The sequence below is a fragment of the Cheilinus undulatus genome, linkage group 23 (genome assembly GCF_018320785.1).
Source record: "Cheilinus undulatus linkage group 23, ASM1832078v1, whole genome shotgun sequence".
Taxonomy (NCBI): Eukaryota; Metazoa; Chordata; class Actinopteri; order Labriformes; family Labridae; genus Cheilinus; species Cheilinus undulatus.
Genome location: NC_054887.1, coordinates 32,475,217 through 32,494,564, shown reverse-complemented (window position 1 = coordinate 32,494,564; position 19,348 = coordinate 32,475,217). Strand labels below are relative to the sequence as shown.

At 37.9% G+C, this 19,348-nt stretch overlaps 1 protein-coding gene across 1 annotated transcript in view; it reads right to left on the bottom strand.

Annotated features, from left to right (window-relative positions):
• Window positions 1–19,348, bottom strand: part of LOC121505825 (thyrotropin-releasing hormone-degrading ectoenzyme-like) — a 340,052-nt gene that overhangs the window by 264,167 nt on the left and 56,537 nt on the right. Inside the window, exon 3 of the mRNA XM_041781378.1 lies at window positions 18,688–18,964. Within this exon, the coding sequence (XP_041637312.1) occupies window positions 18,688–18,964 (277 nt within the window). The remainder of the gene's footprint in view (window positions 1–18,687; window positions 18,965–19,348) is intronic.

The window sequence follows — 19,348 nt, the reverse complement described above, 5'->3', positions numbered from 1 at the left end:
AATGTGGGATCAAAAAATGTAGTCTAGCATTAGCTACAGTTAGCCTGCAGGAGTGCACACATGCATCTAGGCAGCACAGATGCTTTAAATGAGAGGAAGAGGAGAGGGTTTATCCTGAGATGTTTAAAATCTTTTCACCTTTGCTGGAGAGCACTGAGCGTGCTGGACATCTCCATCCACGCTGGACACACCAGCGCTGTTTTTCCACCTTATGCTGGCATGGAACAGCTTGCATTTGTGTGTCTGAACACAGGAAATAACTCTAATATAGGAGAGAACCAGCCAGTCACTGGTTACAGCTGAGCAGGTCCAAAATCAGTTAACTCTGAGGAGCAGAATCAGCTGATTTTGGAGGTGCTCAACCATCACCAGTGACTGGCTCCTCTCCTCTTTTTAAGTTTTTAGCTCTTTGTGAGTTTAATTAACACTGACTGTGGATTTGACTTTAGAGGTCCAACTTTAGCTGAACAACCTGGTTGGAGATCAATTCTCTTGTTTTGCCAATGAGGAAATATTATATTTCACTGTTCAACTCCCTGCTGTAAAGTGTGTGAACAACACTGCAACTATAAATCACTTCCAGCACTACTCCTGTGAATGTATTCATTGGTTTTTAGACTTGAAGCACTTTGTTAAAGTGCACCTTCAGCACTGGAGCCCCCACCCTCTGGAACACTCAGCCTGCAGACATCTGTAGTGCTTCATCTTTGGACATTTTCACTAAACGTCTTAAGCACCACCACCTAAACCACCCCTTACACTCATCCCTATGTCTTATGTGCTCTGGTAAAGTGTCCTTGAGTTCCTTGAAAGGATCTATATAAATCCAAGATATTATTTTATTATTATTAAGAGCAGGATGCCACCCAATCCTACTCCCAATACTTCAGAATTGCTTTAGACATTGAACTGGCAGCTAAGAATTGTGAAAAAATCATTCCGGCACCAGGGCAGTGTACTTTCTGGCAGATCCATTTCCTGGTTGAAACCAGACTGAAAAACAGGAGAAAAATCTGTGTTTCATTCATTCAATTAATATTTGATTGATAACTGAATGACAAATGAATGAAAAATGGCTCATTGTTCACTTTTCTGTTTTAAAAACCAAGTCAAATAATGAAAATACTCTTCATTTTCTAGTTTTCATTTCTGAAACAAAATCAAATAAACAGGAAATGATGTGTCTTTTTGACTTTTGCTGTTTATGTTGGGATCAGAGAATGTAATACGAACAAAACAGCTGTAAGCAGTCAATTTGATTGCAATATTGATTTGCGTAACATCGTGCAGGTGTTTTGCTCAGAAAAGCATTCTGAGAATCACATGCCCATCGCTGAGGAGTTCATGTTTCCTTTAATGACATACGGGAAAACAAACGCCGACACTGAGTTAGGGCGCACTCACACCAGGCAATCTGTACTGTGCCCGGGTATGTTTGAGCCTAAAAGTCCAGTACATTTGACCAGCATGAGGACACTCTTCCATGCTTGAACGCAGCATGCTTCCCTGGCTCCGGCACGAGAGGACAAGGTGGACCAAAGAATGGCACAAATGCAAATGAAGGAGCACAAGTGCATAAACGTGACTTAACTTGATGCCGCTGTTCGTGTTCTGTGTATCATTCCAGGAAGCGTGAACTCCTCAGTGATGGGCACGTGATTCTTAGGATGCTTTCCTGAGCACAACACCTGCACCAGGTTACAAAAATTGATACTGAACTCAATCTAACTGCTTATGCCTGTTTTTTCATATGACCTTCTCTGATCCCAACATTAATAGCAAAAGGCAAAAAGACGCATCATTTCCTGTTAATTTGATTTAGTTTCAGAAATGAAAACAAAGAATTGAACCATTTTTTCATCATTTGTTATTTAATTATCAATCAAATATTAAATGAATGAATGATACACAGATTGAGAAACTCTCGTTATTCCGTTTTTTGGTTTTTGACCAAAAATGGAAAAAAATGAAAAAACAAGCCGTTATTCTGTGTTCTATTCTTGACCAAAAATGAAAAAAAATGAAAAACGAGCCATGTTTCCATTTTTTCATTGTGGTCACCATGAACCAATGAATAACAACATTTAAAAAAAACAGGGACCTTTTTTTTTTTTTTTTAATTCCTTTGTTTTGTTTCCTTCAATTAATGGAATTCTTGAGGAAAAGGAAGTCATGTGGCCATTGGGAAAGGTGAGCATTTCAAAATAAAAGCCTCCATGTCAAAACAGGAGCCATTAAATGTTTTTAACAGTATTATAAAAGGCCAAAATGCTATTTATACAATGTATGATAAATAATTTAAATTGTAAATGTACTGGCAATTTAATGGATTGTAATGTAATAACCTTTTATTATCTTATTATCTTTTATTCTCAACTCAGGTCCATAGATAGCAGGCCTTTTACAGCATGAATTTATATATATATATATATATGTGAATTTTAACCCCTAATATATATATATATATATATATATATTAGGGGTTAAAATTTTGGTTCAGTATAAACCCCATTTTTTAAGTCACGGTTCAGTATGTTTTCGGTACGGTGATTGAAGCGAATAAATAAAATGTATTTATTTACTTTTTGAAATTAAATTGTATTAAAATGAATAGGCTGAATAAATTACATTTAAATTATCAATAATGCTGCGACCTCCTTCCAAATCTTCTTCATTGATTAAGAATATTCATAAATATATTTTTGAATTACTAGGTTTTTTTAAATTGATATATATTGACATATTTATACCCATTCTTTAAACACTAAAATTTCCCAGCCAACTTGAATGCATCATTATACAACCATGCGTTAGCTTGTTAAGTATGCAAATTAGCGTCTTTCCTGCTGATTTCAACACGGACTTCAGCACTGGATTACTTTTTTAACCAATGGGACCTACTACAAAGTTTGGGAGAACTTTTCACAGCCCATCTAGGCAGATAAAGATGTCAGAGCTGTGTAAAATCTGAGGATAACTTTACCTATGACGCAGCGGCAGACAAGGAGTCTCCTCTCCCCCTGCTCCGAGGCTGATAGTTGAAGGTAAAGTTAATTTGATTCACAGAGCCAGAGCACCAGTGTTATAATAAAAACAATCTTAAACAAAAGAAAATTCATAACTGGCTGGTGAGACTTTTTGTTGTTCCTCCTCCTTACAGTGACGTTCTTGTTTGAGTGGAATCCTTTGAGTTGTCGGCTGGAAGGCGTGCTTTTAGCGACACAGCTGCAGAATAATGTCAGAGCGACTGTTGCTGTGTTTGTCCACTGTTGTATTTTACTGGGAAACAAAGTGTTCCTAAACAGGACACTTTTATCTGGGTATTTTCCGGCTGCTGCTGTTGTTTTCTGTGGTTGTGTGGTTGCCAGGACAGTGTGACAGTCAGTTGTTCTCTGGTTTTTTGTCTGTACGTGAGCTGCGTTCCACATGTATTTGTTCGGTACACGTCTCTACCGTACCGAGAGGCCCGTACCAAAGTGGTACGGTATGAATACACGTACCTTTACACCCCTAATATATATATGGCTCCTGATTTGACATGAAAGCTTTTATTTTGAGACGCTTACCTTCCCTATGGTCACATGACTTCCTTTTCCTCAGGAATTCTAATGAAACAAAATAATGGAATTGAAAAAAAACAAAAACTGGACCCCGATTTTGAAAATGCTGTTATTCATTTTTCCATTTTTGTGACCAAAATCAAAAAACTGAGAAATGGCTTGTTATTCCATTTTTTCATTTTTGGTCAAAAACAGAACAACAGAATAACAAGAGTTTCTCTTGTTTTTTCAGTCTGCTTTCAACCAGGAAATGGATCTGCAAGAAAGTACACTGACCTTCATCGCCTCCCAGACCTGCACATTCAGCCTCAACTCAGTTTAGATTTTGCTTAAAAACAATCCTGACAATGCAGTCATTCATTTAACCTCTCAGTTGTTCCACTAACGTTCCTCTTCTGTTTGGTTGTTGCATTCTAAAACAAAAACCTGCTTCAAAAAAGCAGCTGGGCACTGCCTCAGCTCAGTTGGTAGAGCAGACGCCCACATACAGAGGCTACAGTCCTCAGCGTACCGGCCATGGGACTGATTCCCCGTCCCGTTAAGTGCATGTCTCCCCCCACTCTCTCTCCCTATATTTACTGTCTCTCTTCAGCTGTCCTTACTCTATAAAAGCCAAAAAGATAACCATTCAAAAGGTCCTTATTGTGATAAGGTCCATAGAGTTTGTATTGGAAATAACCTTTCCTTAACCTGCGCCTTAATAACAGTGATCAAACCGGACCCACAGCTCCGCTCTTACCTTTGGATTTTCTCCTCTTTACCTCTGATAAATGGAAACTACTGGAAGTGTTGTTTTCTTTTGGCTAACTAAGAATGGAAAGGACCAAAATAAAGATTAATGTATTCGTTACGAAGACTAAAACTCACAAGCTTCACTGATTCCAGCCTAATTTTCCTCTTCACATGCGGCCCCACACACAGCGCTGGGGCTGAGATGGTTATAAATGACCCAGATATGATTCGTCATTAAAGCAGCATTCCACCAAAATTATCTCTCTGAACGAGGAGACACAGGAGCCGTGGAGTGTGGGATCGTACTGTAAGTGTGTGTTGGAGTGCTGTCCTTGAGTTTCTGGCAGTGGAGATGGATGAGCTGTAATTACACTGATAGAGAGATGATCGGAGGAGGAGAAGAAGAAGAGGAGGAGGAGGAACAAGGTCGTGCATGTATTTGTCCTTGTGTAGAAGCATGGGCGGACGCGTGCGTGTGCATATTTCTGTTTTAAATGTTACCGGTGTTAAAGGATGACAGGATATGAGCGGAATCTAACAGTGGAAAGTTTTGACTTTCAAATCAGATCCATCACAGACATGATGGACATAATAAACACGGAGAGGTGAGGGGAATACATTCTGACTGCCAGGTCTTTAACAGCTCTTTGTTGGACTTCAGTCAGGTTTATTGGACTGGTTCCCACTGCTTACGTCGGCCCAAACACAGCCTAACTGGGATAATCATTTCTTTGAATAATTTAAACTAGAGGTAAGAGGGTTTCACTGTTCTTTAAAGCCTTAAACTCCTGGTTTCTGTACTCTGAGCCAAGAACTGCACACAGTTTTGGAGTCATACCTGGGTCAAACAAAGTAGGGCTGTCAGGACGCCAGAACTTCAAACTTTGATATGATTATATTTAAACAGTCAGGAGATATTGATACAAAATGCAACTACAACTGCTGTGTGATGGTTCCAAGCCTTTGTGAGGTATAAAACTGTCAGACAGTCAAAGTAATAGTTCAAGTTCAAGAAGAAAACAAATTGTGTTTAGTCCATTCTTGAGGTCTGAATCCCTCAAAGCATTCTTCAGACATTGCAAAGGATGAACATAAGGCCTGATGACCTTTAACCTCTAGTTTCTACTGACTTTATCTTTGAGTCTAGGTGGATATTTGCCCAAAGTTTGAAGAAAATCCCTCAAAGAATTCTTCAGATATCATGATCACAAGGAAAGTCTGTATGTCAAAGGACAACCTGAAAACAAAGTCAATGCAACAACTGCAAGCATTTTTTTCTGAGAACTGTCGGCGAGTCTTTCACGTCACTGTGGAGGAATGTTGTCCCACTCTTCTTTGCAGATTTGTTTTAATTTGGCCTCCTTTGAGTGTTTTCCAGCATGAACGACCTGCTTAAGGTCAGACCAGCATCTCTGTCAGATTTAAGACCAGACTCTGACTAGGCCAGTGGTTCAACAGGTCTAGGTGTGCCTTGGGAATCTGGCTGGACCCCTGAAAAAACCTAGAGAATGGACCCTCCCCAGTTGTAATTTATTGATGGGTATGTGTGTTGGACCAGTAGCATTGGTGCAAGCATCCTGGCTAACAGTTAAGTCCTTTGGCAAGCTTTAATTGAGTTGAAATGGTGTTGAAATTATCATTATTCATGCTACTTTAACCAAGTTAACCAATTTTCTAACCATCTTGCAAGTAATTTTGTTGCTTTTTTTTGCAATTTTGCAAATTTTTAAAAATACTTTTGACCCATTTTTTTGCTACATTTTTGGAACTTTTGCCACATTTAACCCATTTTTGCTACCTTTTTGACGTTTTTTGCCTACTATTGCAATTATTTGGACATTTTTTGCCAATTGTTTCATCACTTTTTACCATGTTTTAGCAACTTTAACCCTTTTCTGCCATTTTTTTTTTTGCCATTTGTAACCTATTTCGTCACCTTTTTGACACTTTCAACCCATTTTTGCCGCCTTCTTGCCTCATTTTCACTCAATTTGCCCTAGTCTGGCCACTTTTTTGCCTAATTTTGCCCATTTTTAATCACTTTAAACTATTTTAACCACCTTTTTACAACATTTAACCCTTTTGTCCACTTGTAACCCATTTTTGTCACCTTTTTGACACTTTCAACATGTTTTGCCACTATTAACCATATTCTGCCCCCTTATTGTAGTTGTTAACCATTTTTGACTTTGTCTTGCCACTTTTTGCCCAACTTTGCCATGTTTTATTATCACTTTAACCAATTTTTGCCACCTTTCAGGCACCTTTTGCCCACTTTTGCCACCCCCAGTTGTCTAGGCCCCAGAAACCTCTCCCCTTTATCCCCCCTGATGAGCCACCTTGACTGTTATATTATTTAAAAAGTCTGTTTTGTATTGATATGAATATGGTGTGCCTTGAGATTTTGGCTTAACCTTCGGTGTGCCTTGGGCGAAAAAAGTTTGAAAACCACTGGACTAGACCACCTAGTTTTTGTTGTCTGTTTTTTTGTCCTGCTCTATAACTCAGGTGTGCTTGAGCCTGAGGTCATGAACTGATGGCCAGACATTCTCCTTCAGGATTTTCATGTCCTGAAGCAGCAAAGCAGCCCCAGACCATCCCACCACCACCATGTTTGACTGTTGGTCTGTTGCTCTTTTGATGAAATGCTGAGTTAGTTTTACTCCAGATGGAACCAGACAAACACCATCCAGAAAGTTCAACAGAATATTTTCCCAGAAATCCTGTGGATCATGAGAACGTTTAGTCAAATGTGAGACGAGCCTTTGTGTTCATTTTAGTCAGCAGCGGTTTTGGCTTTGGAACTCACCCATGATGCCATTAAATGTTGCTCTAATGGCAGCTATTTTTAATTTTAGTCTTCAAATGAAATGCATTTTAGTTTTAGTCACATTTTAGTCATTTCTACCCTTTTAACTTTTAGTCTAGTTTTAGTCCATGAAAAGTCCTCACATTTTGGTCTTTACTTTTAGTCCAAGCATTTATTTTCTTGCCTAAATCTGGTACCAAGTCATGGTAGTGTGTTCTCTGCACTCTGTTAAACCTGGGGTCCTTGCTTTCTACTGCTGAGAGGCAGAAGAGATACAGATGCATTGCTTTTGACAGATTTACCCACAGTGGAGAAACCTCACAGATTTTGAATGTCCGACGAAAACAACATTACATTTTAGTCTACTTTTAGTCATCACAGATCTATTTTTGTTAGTTTTAGTCTAATTTTGTCATGCAAAAAAGGCTGTCAATGAACATTTTATAGTCATAGTTTTAGTCGACGAAATTAACTCTGGCTCTGGGTTCTATCGGGACCACCCAGCCACTCCTGGGAAGGCTCTCTGCTGTTCCAAGTTTTCCCAATTTGTGGATAATGGCTCTCACGGTGCTGTGGAGTCCCAAAGCCTTAGAAATGTCTTTGTAACCCTTTCCAGATTGATAGATGTCAGTGACTTTGTTTCTCATCTGTTCTTGAATTTCTTTAAATGGCTCCACCATGTGTTGGAGATCTTTTAGCCTACTTCTCTTTGTCGGACAGGTTCTATTTAAGGGATTCTGGATTCAACAGGTCTGACAGTAATCAGGCCCGGGTGTGGATAGTCAAACTGAAACCAGCTTTACAATAAAATGTGGTTAATCAGAGTTCATTCATGATTTAATAAGGGGGTAAATGACTTTTTCACAGAGGGCCAGGTGGGTTTGGACAACTTTATTCTCTGTATAAATGAAATCATCTAAAAGCTGACTTTAGTCTTTACTCAGGTTATCCTTCAGTTAAGGGTAGCTTCATTTTTGTTATCAGTTTCTATATGTTTGACATGAGGTCTGATTTGTTTAGGCAGAATAAAATCTTTTTTTTAAATTACTACCACACAAAAGAAGAATATCTGCTACTGATGATACCATGGCTAAACAGATGCATCGTCCCTGTGATAGATAATAAATGTTTCTTGTGTATTAACCAACATAAACCACAAAAAAATCTTAGGAAGTTGTATTAAAAGGGTAAACTTTTGTGCAGAGCTTGCTTGAGTTGCACACTCCCGACTTGTTTCAAAGTTTAGAGACGTATTAAGACTTTGATATGATATATTAATGGGAACACTGCAACCAAGAACTGCCCACAGTGAAATCTGCATTATTAGTCGGTGACAGTTGGGAAACATGCAGAAAAAAGTGCTAAAAACAGTGCATCCAAAGCTTCACTCCCTGAGTCCATGGCAGAATAGGACTTCCTGTTTTCATGCTGTATGTGGAGCAAAAATCAGGGCATAATTATCTCTCAAACACAACAAAGACGAAGAGGAAGAAGTTGTTTTGCTGCACTTGGGAACCAAACAGCATATCTTTTCTATTCCTGGCAAAGTGGCACTGCCCTCTCTACATTCATAAAGGAATAACAGCCTCATGTTGAAGACCTCTGTATAGGTGTTTAGTTGAAGAGGCTTCAGCTTCAGACATCAAAAACTCAGATCAAAACCACTGAATTAGACCAGAAATACGACCCAAGTCTGCCTCAAACTGGGACTCACAACACATGATTGGATTCTCAAAGAAAGCTGAAAGCTGTGTCCAAGTCTGCACAGAAGCTAAATAATCATCTGTCCTCTGTAGACACTCAACGGTTATCCTGATTTCACATCTTAATGACTGTGTTATCCTGAGACGACAAATAGAGCTACCTGACTCATTTACATTATCTGGAGACGTTTAACTCTCTGACCCGTTATCTGAGCGTGGGACAGGGTGTCACTGGTAGCACTCAGAGCCAGCTGGTCAGGGAAAACACACCATTTCACTTTGATATTATCTGGAGGTATCAAGCATTGTTTCCTTGAGATGGATGTGTCTTCGTATGCAGATGACAAACTGTTTTCCCAGAGCCTCCGTGGCCTTATCACCTCATTATCAGACGCTAGCAGATGGAGCTATTATCCAGCTCCTTAAAAAGAAACTTGATTAAGTGTTTTGGGGAACCAATCACAAACGGAAACCTGTTGCACCAGCTATGCATAATTTATCTCTGAAGTTCATCTTCAAAGTCTAGAAAATATCACGTGTTACTTTTATACCAGGGATGGAGCAGGTGTAGCTTATTCACTAATATAATATGCACGGAAAATGAGCAGTGGCCTTAAAATGAACAAATATTACACAACAGTACTATGTGCTATTTATAGATTTATCACTAAAAAGGTAGAAAGACAGAGTCATGTGACTGGACTACAAGCCTGGAGGTTTGCACAAGCAATAAGCTGATAGTAGCATTTCACTGTAGGAGAAAGGCTCCTTTAGGAGCTCCTTTACCCTTCTAACTCAAAGCCATTTTTGCTATTTTTGCCTACATTCTTAATGTTTAATTGCATAAATGCAGAATCTCAACAACCTGACATGCCAGATGGATTTGTTTCACACATCCATCCAGAAAACCTTCAATACTAAGCGTTTGGGAAAGGGGAGATGATTTGAAAAAAAAAAAGTCATAGTGCGATTGGATGAACTAATGTCTGTCACATCTTTACGGGCCAATCAGAGCAACAAAACATGTGACATAGCCGCAACTGAGATGCACAGCTACCAAGGAATAACGCAAACCATGGCGACTATAGACCAAGGTAGTAACAGTTTTGGATTTTTCATTCATTTTCATATTCATTTCATTTTTACTTTCTGTTTTAAATTTCAGTTTATTTTTTGTTAGTTTAGCTTAGTTCTTATTTTGCAAAAATGCTCCGTTTTAGTTTGGTTTTTATTAGTTTTAGTGTTAGTTTTAGTTTCATTGGTAGTACTGGGAACTTGTCAGGGGCGAGACCCAAAAGGGCTCTTCACTTTTCTCTTTATTTATTCAAATTTTATGTTTGGAAACAACTCAGGACCCCAAATTACCAATGTATACAATTTTTCCAGTCAAAATCAGGTGATTTTAAACTCTCCAGGCTTGGGTGTCCATGTCAGTCTGCTGCTGTCAAAGACTCAAACTAAGGAGATTTTGTCTCTAAATTTATTTTAGTTTAGTTTTGTCAGCACAGAATTAATTTTCAGTTAGTTTTCGTTTTTTTGTAAAGCTTAGTTTTTATTTAGTTTCAGTTAACTAAAATCATTTTTTTTATCTTAGTTCTAGTTATTTAGTCAGTTTTAGTTAACTATAAAAACCTTGCTGTACTCGACTTCTGTCATTTTTGAAAAGAAAACAACTCACCGCTGCTCTTTGTTCTTCTTTCAAGAAGAAATGTCATCAAGTTCTGTTAAAACTGGCGCTTTAGCAGCACCCACGCTAATCTCTTCCGCCATAATTGCACCGGCCTCTTGTTGCTGCTTGTTTGCGTCACGACTCTGCCATGCCCAAAAGTACTGCCCCTCAATGCTGATTGGTCCTGTCTCTCTAACCGGGCCAGAACGGTTCAGATGGGAGCTTTGCAAGATGGATTCACCAGTGAGAAACACAGAAACGGGCGTATCCATCTGCTTTGCAAGGTTAGAAGCTCAACTCTGTCTAGCACAATAAAGTCATAGACATCTCCCCTTTCAGGAGAGCCTGAATGAACGGCTGCCAGGATGTCAGATTAATGTGACATCAGTCACATGACCAAAAAGACCAAGTAGGCTTCTCTTGGTTTGTGCTGTCCAAATCTTCTCCAGATAGAACAGGAGGGAAGAGCCAACGTTCAGAATGCAAATATGACTTGGTGCAGGTACAACCGTTTTAAGTTACATTTGATTCACTGGGTAATTCTATCGTGACTAACATGTGATTTCATTTGCACCCGAGAAGTTCACTAGGCTTCCAAAGACTGTTTCCACCATTTTAAATACCAATGAATAGTTTCATATTTAAATTTTTGTTTGGTGATAAATCTTGTTTGAAAATTTAGCAAGCTCCAGCAAAAAGCGTAGCCTTTAATAAAAACTAACTTTAAATACCAAAACACCACAAAAAAGTTCATGGACTACAACACAGCAGAAAGATGAAATGATAAACAACCACAGTCTGCTCCTGGTTCTTTAGCTGCTATTAATCACCATGTTTAATTAAAAAGTTATCTAGCTCTAAATATCAGAGGTTAGTAAAAGCTCGATGAGGTTAATACAAGTTTGGAGTTTTGAGTTAAACCAACTTTATCAGACCGACGTGTTTCAGCCTGTGGTCACGAACTAACAGCGACTAAGTCGTCTATAAACTTCAAGTGTTGCTGGACCTTTTGGTTTCCATCCAGACTTTTTCATCCTCCATGCACCTAAGGAGTTGGTGAAGTTGTGCCAAAAATACCTACTTATGTTTAGTCAAGTTAAGAGCTTTGGTAGCCTTATAATAAAGAGAACTGGCCCCAGCTGTAGGAAGAGGGAGAGGCTCTTTTTGCTCCAAGGTTGTCAAAAGTACAAATTTTACATGTATCTACATTATGATAGAAATTTTAACAAAGATAAGAACAGGGCTCTTTTGATATTAAAGAAACTTTTTGACATGTCCTTTTATGTGGTTCACAGTGAGGGGTTAAATAAAATAGTGGGCACAAACAGCAGAAATGGAAGACTTGAGTTGTATCAAGGTAATGCTTCACAGTAAATGTTCTGTTTTATTTTGACTTGCTCTGCTTATGAGCAATGCTCTGTAAATAAATCTACTTTGCTTTGCTTTAAGTTGCAACTGAAATCTTCCTATTTCTTGATATGGGTACTTCATAATAAAAACATGATCAACATAACAAGTGGGGAAAAGAAGAACAAAGAGCAGCAGTGAGTTGTTTTATTTTGACAAAAGTCATGTACCGACACGTCTACAGTCGCCATGGTTCATGTTATGCAGTTCTCTATGGAGTTTTCTCCTTGGTAGCTGCTAACTCAAGTGTTTGGCTGCTCTGATTGGCCCGTAAAGATGTGACAGACAGAACATTCATCCAACCACCCTCAGAGTTTTTTTTCCAAAGGCTCTGCCCTTTCCTAAACACTGTGTATGAGAGGTTTTTCAGATTGATGTGTGAAACAAATCCATCTGGCGTGTCAGGTTAACCATGCAGAGCATCGCCAACAAACACCACTAGCAGCTAAGTAATAAAAATATTCCATGTCAGCTAGGGGTACACACAGGTAGGTCTGTTTCTTGCATTTAGTTTCACTGTCTTGATTTACTGAAATGAGCTTCTGAGCATGTGCAATAGTTAACAGGATCCTATCTAGGACAATATTAATGCTCCCTTCCTAATAGTGCGATTTTACTTAACAGAGTAGAGTTCTTCTAAATCAGAGCATTTTTGTAGCATTGGTAAGTCTTCAGATTTAGACAGTAACATCCATCCACTTTCCACACCGCTGATCCAGTTCAGGATCTTGGTTTTGCTGGAGCCTATTAATGCTGAACGATTTGTGAAAATAATCCTATTACAATTCTTTTCCGCACTTTTACGATTGCGATTTAATATGCAATTTTTTAGGTTCCTCATTTTATGGTTTGTTCAACGAACATAAAAAAGAAATCATTCTATATTATAACAATCACAATATTAGATAAGTTCAACTAGAGATGAACAATTTAGAAAAAGATATCTTCTTGCAATTTTGCCTTGTATAGCCAATTGGATTTCAACTGCTTTATTGAAGAGGATGATCATTAGTGGGGATGCTGAGTAAGCATCCACATTATTGATATTTGTGTCAGCCATTTTGTTTATTATTCTTCTTCTTCCGAGTTTGTTATCTCCTCCTTTATATTTTGTCGTATCAACACCATTTAAACTTTAAAAAATTCAGTTTCTTCGTCATACGACTGCTATGACTTTTCTCTTTTCTAACTTTTATAATTTTTAAAATATTTTACTTTGTTTAACAATGTTAAACAAATGGCAAGATTTCACAAATCTGCACTTTCTTCAACTCCTCATAACTTTGGCACTCCTTGGGCTATTTTCACTATTCTACTGTCAAACTCTTCAGCTTCTTGCGCTCTTTTCTGTTATTTTTTAAATACTAGCCTATACTATTTATACTTTTTCAACTATTTTGCTTTTTAAATTCTATATTTTGAGCAATGATTTCACATTCTTCACAAATCAGGTATTACACTCTTCAGCTTTTATGCCATTTTCAGCTTTTTTTTCCACTATTTTCATGCCATTTTCAGCTATTTATATGCTTTTTTAGCTACTGAATACCATTTCAGCTACTTTTAGGCTAATTTCAGCTAATTTTATGCTATTTTCAGCTATTTTAGGCTACTTTCAACTATTTTTTATCCTATATTGGCTACTTTTATGCTATTTTTATGCTATTTTCAGCTATTGTTGTACTTTTTGGCTATTTTCAGCAGATTTTCCACAATTTAGCTCTCAGCATCCCCATGTAATTTCAGCTGAAATTGCATTTTTGATCTAGTTTCTCATATAATTCTCATTTTGATGAGGAAAAATAAATACACAAGCAAGAAAAGTAGGATTTTTTTCAAAAAATATAAATAAAAAAGACGCTTGAATGTTTGAATGATGTGTAAAACATGAAAAAAAAGAAAAAAGATTGTATCAAACGGGGTATTTTTACACTTTTCAGGATAAAGAAATATTGCACTGTCTGTGATTTGAAAACTGCAGCATGCCAAATTGCTTTAAAATCTAATTTGCGATTAATTTCCCAGCCCTAGAGCCTATCCCAGCTGTCATTGGGCGAGAGGCAGGGTACACACTGGACTAGTCGCCAGTCAATCAGAAGGTTGACATGCAGAGACAAACAACCAGGCTCTCTCTCACTCACACCTACAGCCAATTTAGAGCCACCAATTAATCTAACAAGCATGTCTTTGGTAGGAGGAAGTCAGACTACCAGAGAACCTAAGCATGCATGGGCAGAACACTCCTGACCAGGAAGATTATCATGCTTATGTATCCGTTTCTTCTCTCCATTGTTTACGTTTTACAAACTTCCTACAATGCACTTTAAAGCTGTATGGAGAACTATCAGCCCCCCTGAAGTCCAGTAATAATTGAAGTTTAAACTTTTACAGTTTGTTTCAGCAGAAACCCCCAGCCAAAGAAATATCAAACTTGGAAATACTTGAACTAGCTGACACAACCTTGTGCAGCTATCTTAATATTTACGTCTTTACAGCTAAACTCTAGGCTACTCCGCTGCTCCAAACCAATTAGAATCAATACCAAAGAAAATGTTTGGCACACAAAGTTTCTTGGCTCTAATAAAAGTACTCCAGAGCTTTAAAGACATCAAATAATCCTGTTCAAAGGCTGTAAACCATGAAAAGGGAAAGAGGAGCCTTCTTTTCCCTTCAATTATTCAAGACATCCGGCCATTACAACGTTACTTTGTTCAAATATTATCTGGAGATAATGACTGCTGCTTATGATGGCTGTTTTAACCCCTGAGCTAAAGATCTAATGACTTAAACCAGCGTACAGGTGAGTACGGATTAAATATGTCGTTATGTGAGGATAACGAGCATCGCTTTTTCACTTTTTATCCACACAGGTTTCAACAGGGAGTTTTTATTCTCTCACAGCCTCCAGACAAACGGGAGTCCCAGAGGACGAACCAGGAGAAATGATAGAGAGGAGAGGGCGACGACGCTGGCAGAGAATCAACAACATTTGGTACACAGAGAGTCCATGAAGTCATAATCACAGGATAAATGCTTTAAAGCAATAATAAAAGGTGCCAGAAGTGTCTTACCTGGAGAGAAGAACATAATTAAACTAAAATCATCAGAGAAGAGAAAGAGAAATAGCTTTGGCTGGCTCAGTTTGTTTTTCATCCTTAAGACTTTTATCTTAAACTTATTTACCAGATTCTGTAATTACATTTTACTTTTTCTTCTCTGCTGTTATCCTCAACAGTTTTCCTGCCATCTGTTGTTAAAAAATGTAATAATTAAAGTAGAATTATTCTGAAGTGTGGAGGACAGACAGAGTTGATCAAAGAGGCTAAAATTTAGCCTTTAGCTTTGAAAGGCTACTCCATTTCTAACTCGGGGGCTTTTAGTGAGAACTTCAGGAAAAGTTGGAATTTCTTCTTCTGATTGGATCAGAGTAACAGGTTGCGATAGCTTCAACAAAAGTACTTAGTAAAAAGCTCCCTAACCAGTTAGAATGTGCTTTAATGATCACTGACAGTCGCAGGTTGTTTTTCAATGTCTTTAAACATTACAGAACGAACAGGTCATATTTGTTGAAGACTAAATACAGCCATTTTAAGACTTTTGGCAAGGTTTACCAGGATGTAGGGCAGGGGTGTCAAACTCAAGGCCCAGACCATGGTGCGGTTATACCCAGCCCACCAGATCAATGATATTTTTGTTAGAACTGGCCCACCAGTATGAGGTCTGCAGATTTCCTCCAGTATAAAAATGTAAACTTAACCTTGATGATTTATAACATCCTTGCTGAGTCATAAAATTAGAAAAAGAAAACAGTAAAAGTAATTTGATAAAAAGTCAGGAACGTAGGAGAAATTTGTGTTTTCTCTAAATTTTCAATTTTGCATCTCACTGTTATGACTAAAAGTTATGGTCCTGACTGTTCATTTCATATTTTAACCTTTAAATCTCATAACTTTGACTTTTTATCCCATATTTTTACCTTTCAGTGTTATCATTTTAAATTTTAAACTAGGGATGCACGATACTGGATGTTTCGATATTATCATTTTGGCATTCGATATGCCGATATTTACAGATTCATTTCAGCCAATACCGATATCGATACTTCCAAAGACTGTTTTCCACCATTTTAAATGCCACTCTGCTAAATGAAGAGTTTCATATTTAAATTTTTGTCTGGTGATAAATCTTGTTTGAAAATTCTGCAAGCTCCAGCAAAAAGCGTAGCCTTTAATAAAAACTAACTTTAAATACCAAAACACCACAAAAAAGTTCATGGACTACAACACAGCAGAAAGATGAAATGATAAACAACCACGGTCTGCTCCTGGTTCTTTAGCTGCTATTAATCACCATGTTTAATTAAAAAGTTATCTAGCTCTAAATATCAGAGGTTAGTAAAAGCTGGATGAGGTTAATACAAGTGTGGAAATATGATATCAATACTGATATTTAAATATGCTTTACATAACTAAAAATTAAGTCCTTTGAACACAATTTTAGGTTTGAGGATGAAAAAATAAACTTTTGTTTTTATAACACACTTAAAAGCTTAAAGAATGAGAATGAATAAAGAAAAAGGTCTGTTGGTTCAGCCTAAAACTCCTAAAAGCTAATTTATCAGTATATATGGCCAAATTTGACATTTGATATATGCTGATATGCATGGCCAAAATATCGGATGTAAATATTGACAAAAATGTTGATGTCTGCCAATACCGATATCTGGCTGATAATATCATGCATCTCTATTTTAAACCCTATTTTGACATTTTGAAGTCATAATGTTGACTTTTATTTCATGTTTTGAACTTTTCAACTCCTAACATTGGCTTTCATCTCATTTTTTTTTACCTTTAAACTCATGATTTTAAATGTTGTTTCATATTTTGACTTTAAAACTCATGAATTGGAAATTTTAATCTCAGATTTTGACATTTTAAACTGACATTTTGGATGTTCATCTCATATTTTGATTTTTAAAAAATTTGGATTTTTAATGTTATCTCAGTTTGGCTGACCATTTCAACTCCTAACTTTGACTTCAATCTCATTTTTTACCTTTAAAACTCATGATTTTTGAATTTAATTTCATATTTTGACTTTTACAACTCCTGATTTTGACTTTTATCTAATTTTTTGACTGTTTAAAATCATGGTTTCAATAATCTATCTCATATTTTTCCTTTTAAAAACATTATTTTGACTTTAAATGTTATGTTTTTACCTTTAAAACTTGTAAGTTTGACTTTTTATCTCAGATTTTGAGTTTTTAACCTATCATGTTGACCTTTTAATCCCAAAATCATTTAGGTTGACACTCAGTGGTTAAATATTGACCCTGCTAGGCCCTCAGCTTAGACCCAAATTCAGAATCCGGCCCCTGCTGTGATTGAGTTTGACACCCCTGGTCTAGGGAATTCCAGGATCAGCTTGCTCAACTGTTCAAGTCAGACACCTTGGTGGTCAACCCAAGGATTGTTAGTTCGTTAACCTTATTCTTAAAATTTTCTTTCAGTTCAGGCCCACAATGTCAGTCAAATACTCCATTTAAACCCTAACGCCAACTTCCATTAGTAGTCCCTGTAGCTGCAGTAGACCCTCTGAGACCAGCGCTGTAGTATCTGACAAGAAGGGACACCGGTTATTCACAGTTTAGAACATAGCTACTTACTTCTGTCCTATTGCAGCCCTCTATCATGGCGTTCTAATGATGCTATCCATTCCTCTGAAGCCCTTAGGTAAACTTTTCTAGTGAGCCTGGAACTTGGGTGACTTTCCGGAGTCTCTGAAGATTAATTCAAACCAGTAACTTAGTGATAGTGAAAATCCTCATATCCATTTTTAACTCCATTTTTGATCATTTCTGCCACTACCTTAGCATGCTAATCCACCAGAGCTTGACTGTTCACCACAGAGTTGATGTTTAACACGCTTTTTAAGACAAAAAGTCCAGGAGAGACACAATGGTTGAAATATAGCTTAGTGCTTGAAGGGCCAATGGCTACTGCCATTCGGTCATGAAGCTCTTTAATCTGCACCTACAGCTGGAGAAGCTGAATTTATCACTATTTTAATCTAGAAAATGAGGATGAAGTTGTACATACACCTTGTCAGATTGCATTCACAGAAACCTGAAGCACTGAGTGTCCACATTCAACACAGGAATGTGGACATTATTCTGCAAAAAGGTAGCAAAGACCGACAGTAATAGCACTGCTAACATTAACCACATTCTGCAAACCAGCTTCACGCTGTTTATCACCTGCTGCTGTGATCCTGTCTTAGAGAAACAGTGCTTAATTTTGGCTGTTTCTGTGTGCTATTTTAACTCTAAACCAGTCAACTTAATGCAACTTCTATTTAAACTATTGTGAAAATATTGACCAAAGGACGTCACTTCCAGACTTGTTAAAAGAACACAGTAATTTTATCTTACAGAATGTTTGAGATGAACAACTGTAGGTTGATATGGACAATGCAGTCAGCAGAAGAAGCTCCAAATATTTTGGCTTCACTTCCAGATGGCTGTTGTTCCTTCCATCTCAATATAAAGCTCTAACTGTGGCTCTGGTTGGTAAGTTTCAGGGTTTAGGGGGTTTGAAGAGAAATTTAACTCATGAAGCAGTTTCTGTATTAAATAAAAACAGACCCTTTAAGTAAATCTGATTTAATCTGGTGAATATTCACTGCTCTAAACCTATTCAAGAGAAATCTTTCCATATGCAGTGCAGGTTTGGAAACACCAGGACTTCCCTTTAAACCAGTTTACTCCAGCTTTCAGTTTCTGATGTTAACGTTCAGACTCACCGCCACGCCGCTGTCGGTCTGCGTCTCTCTGTAGGTGAAGTTGCAGACGGCCCAGGCCAGGTAGTACGTGGACATGCGTGGCGTTCGGCTGAAGTAGTTCGTCACCCAGCCGTCCTCGTCCGACAGCGAGCTGCTCTCCACGGGCATGTTGGACAGGGAGGTGTACTGAGGGTCATGGCGGAGGGTGAGGGAGAATGTGGCCTTGTAGACCGGTTCGTCGAAGCAGGGGAAGGCTTTCCGGGCGTGGATGGGACTGAACTGAGTCACCGCCAGATACCTGAGGAGACAAACAGATGAACTCTGTTATCGTCAGATACGGGAGGATGGATGACTTTAGGGAGGAGTTTAAATGGTTTGAGGAATGACAGTTTAAAAACATCATCCATCTTAAGATGACGCCAAACCCCAGATAGCTAAAAAACTATAAGTTGCCAAAACTGAGCCTGTTTAAAGCACAGAGGCCCACATTAAAGCCTAGAATAGTCAGCAACAGCTGATTGACAGCTGGTCGAAAATAGGATGAAAATGCCCAGCCCACGTGAAACCAAAAGCTGACCAGAGCAGGTTAAAAAAATCAGACTTTGATATCTTTATTGCCCTAGTATGGTTAAATACAACAACATTCTGTAGCACAGCCTGAGCGTAGATTAAATTTAAAGTA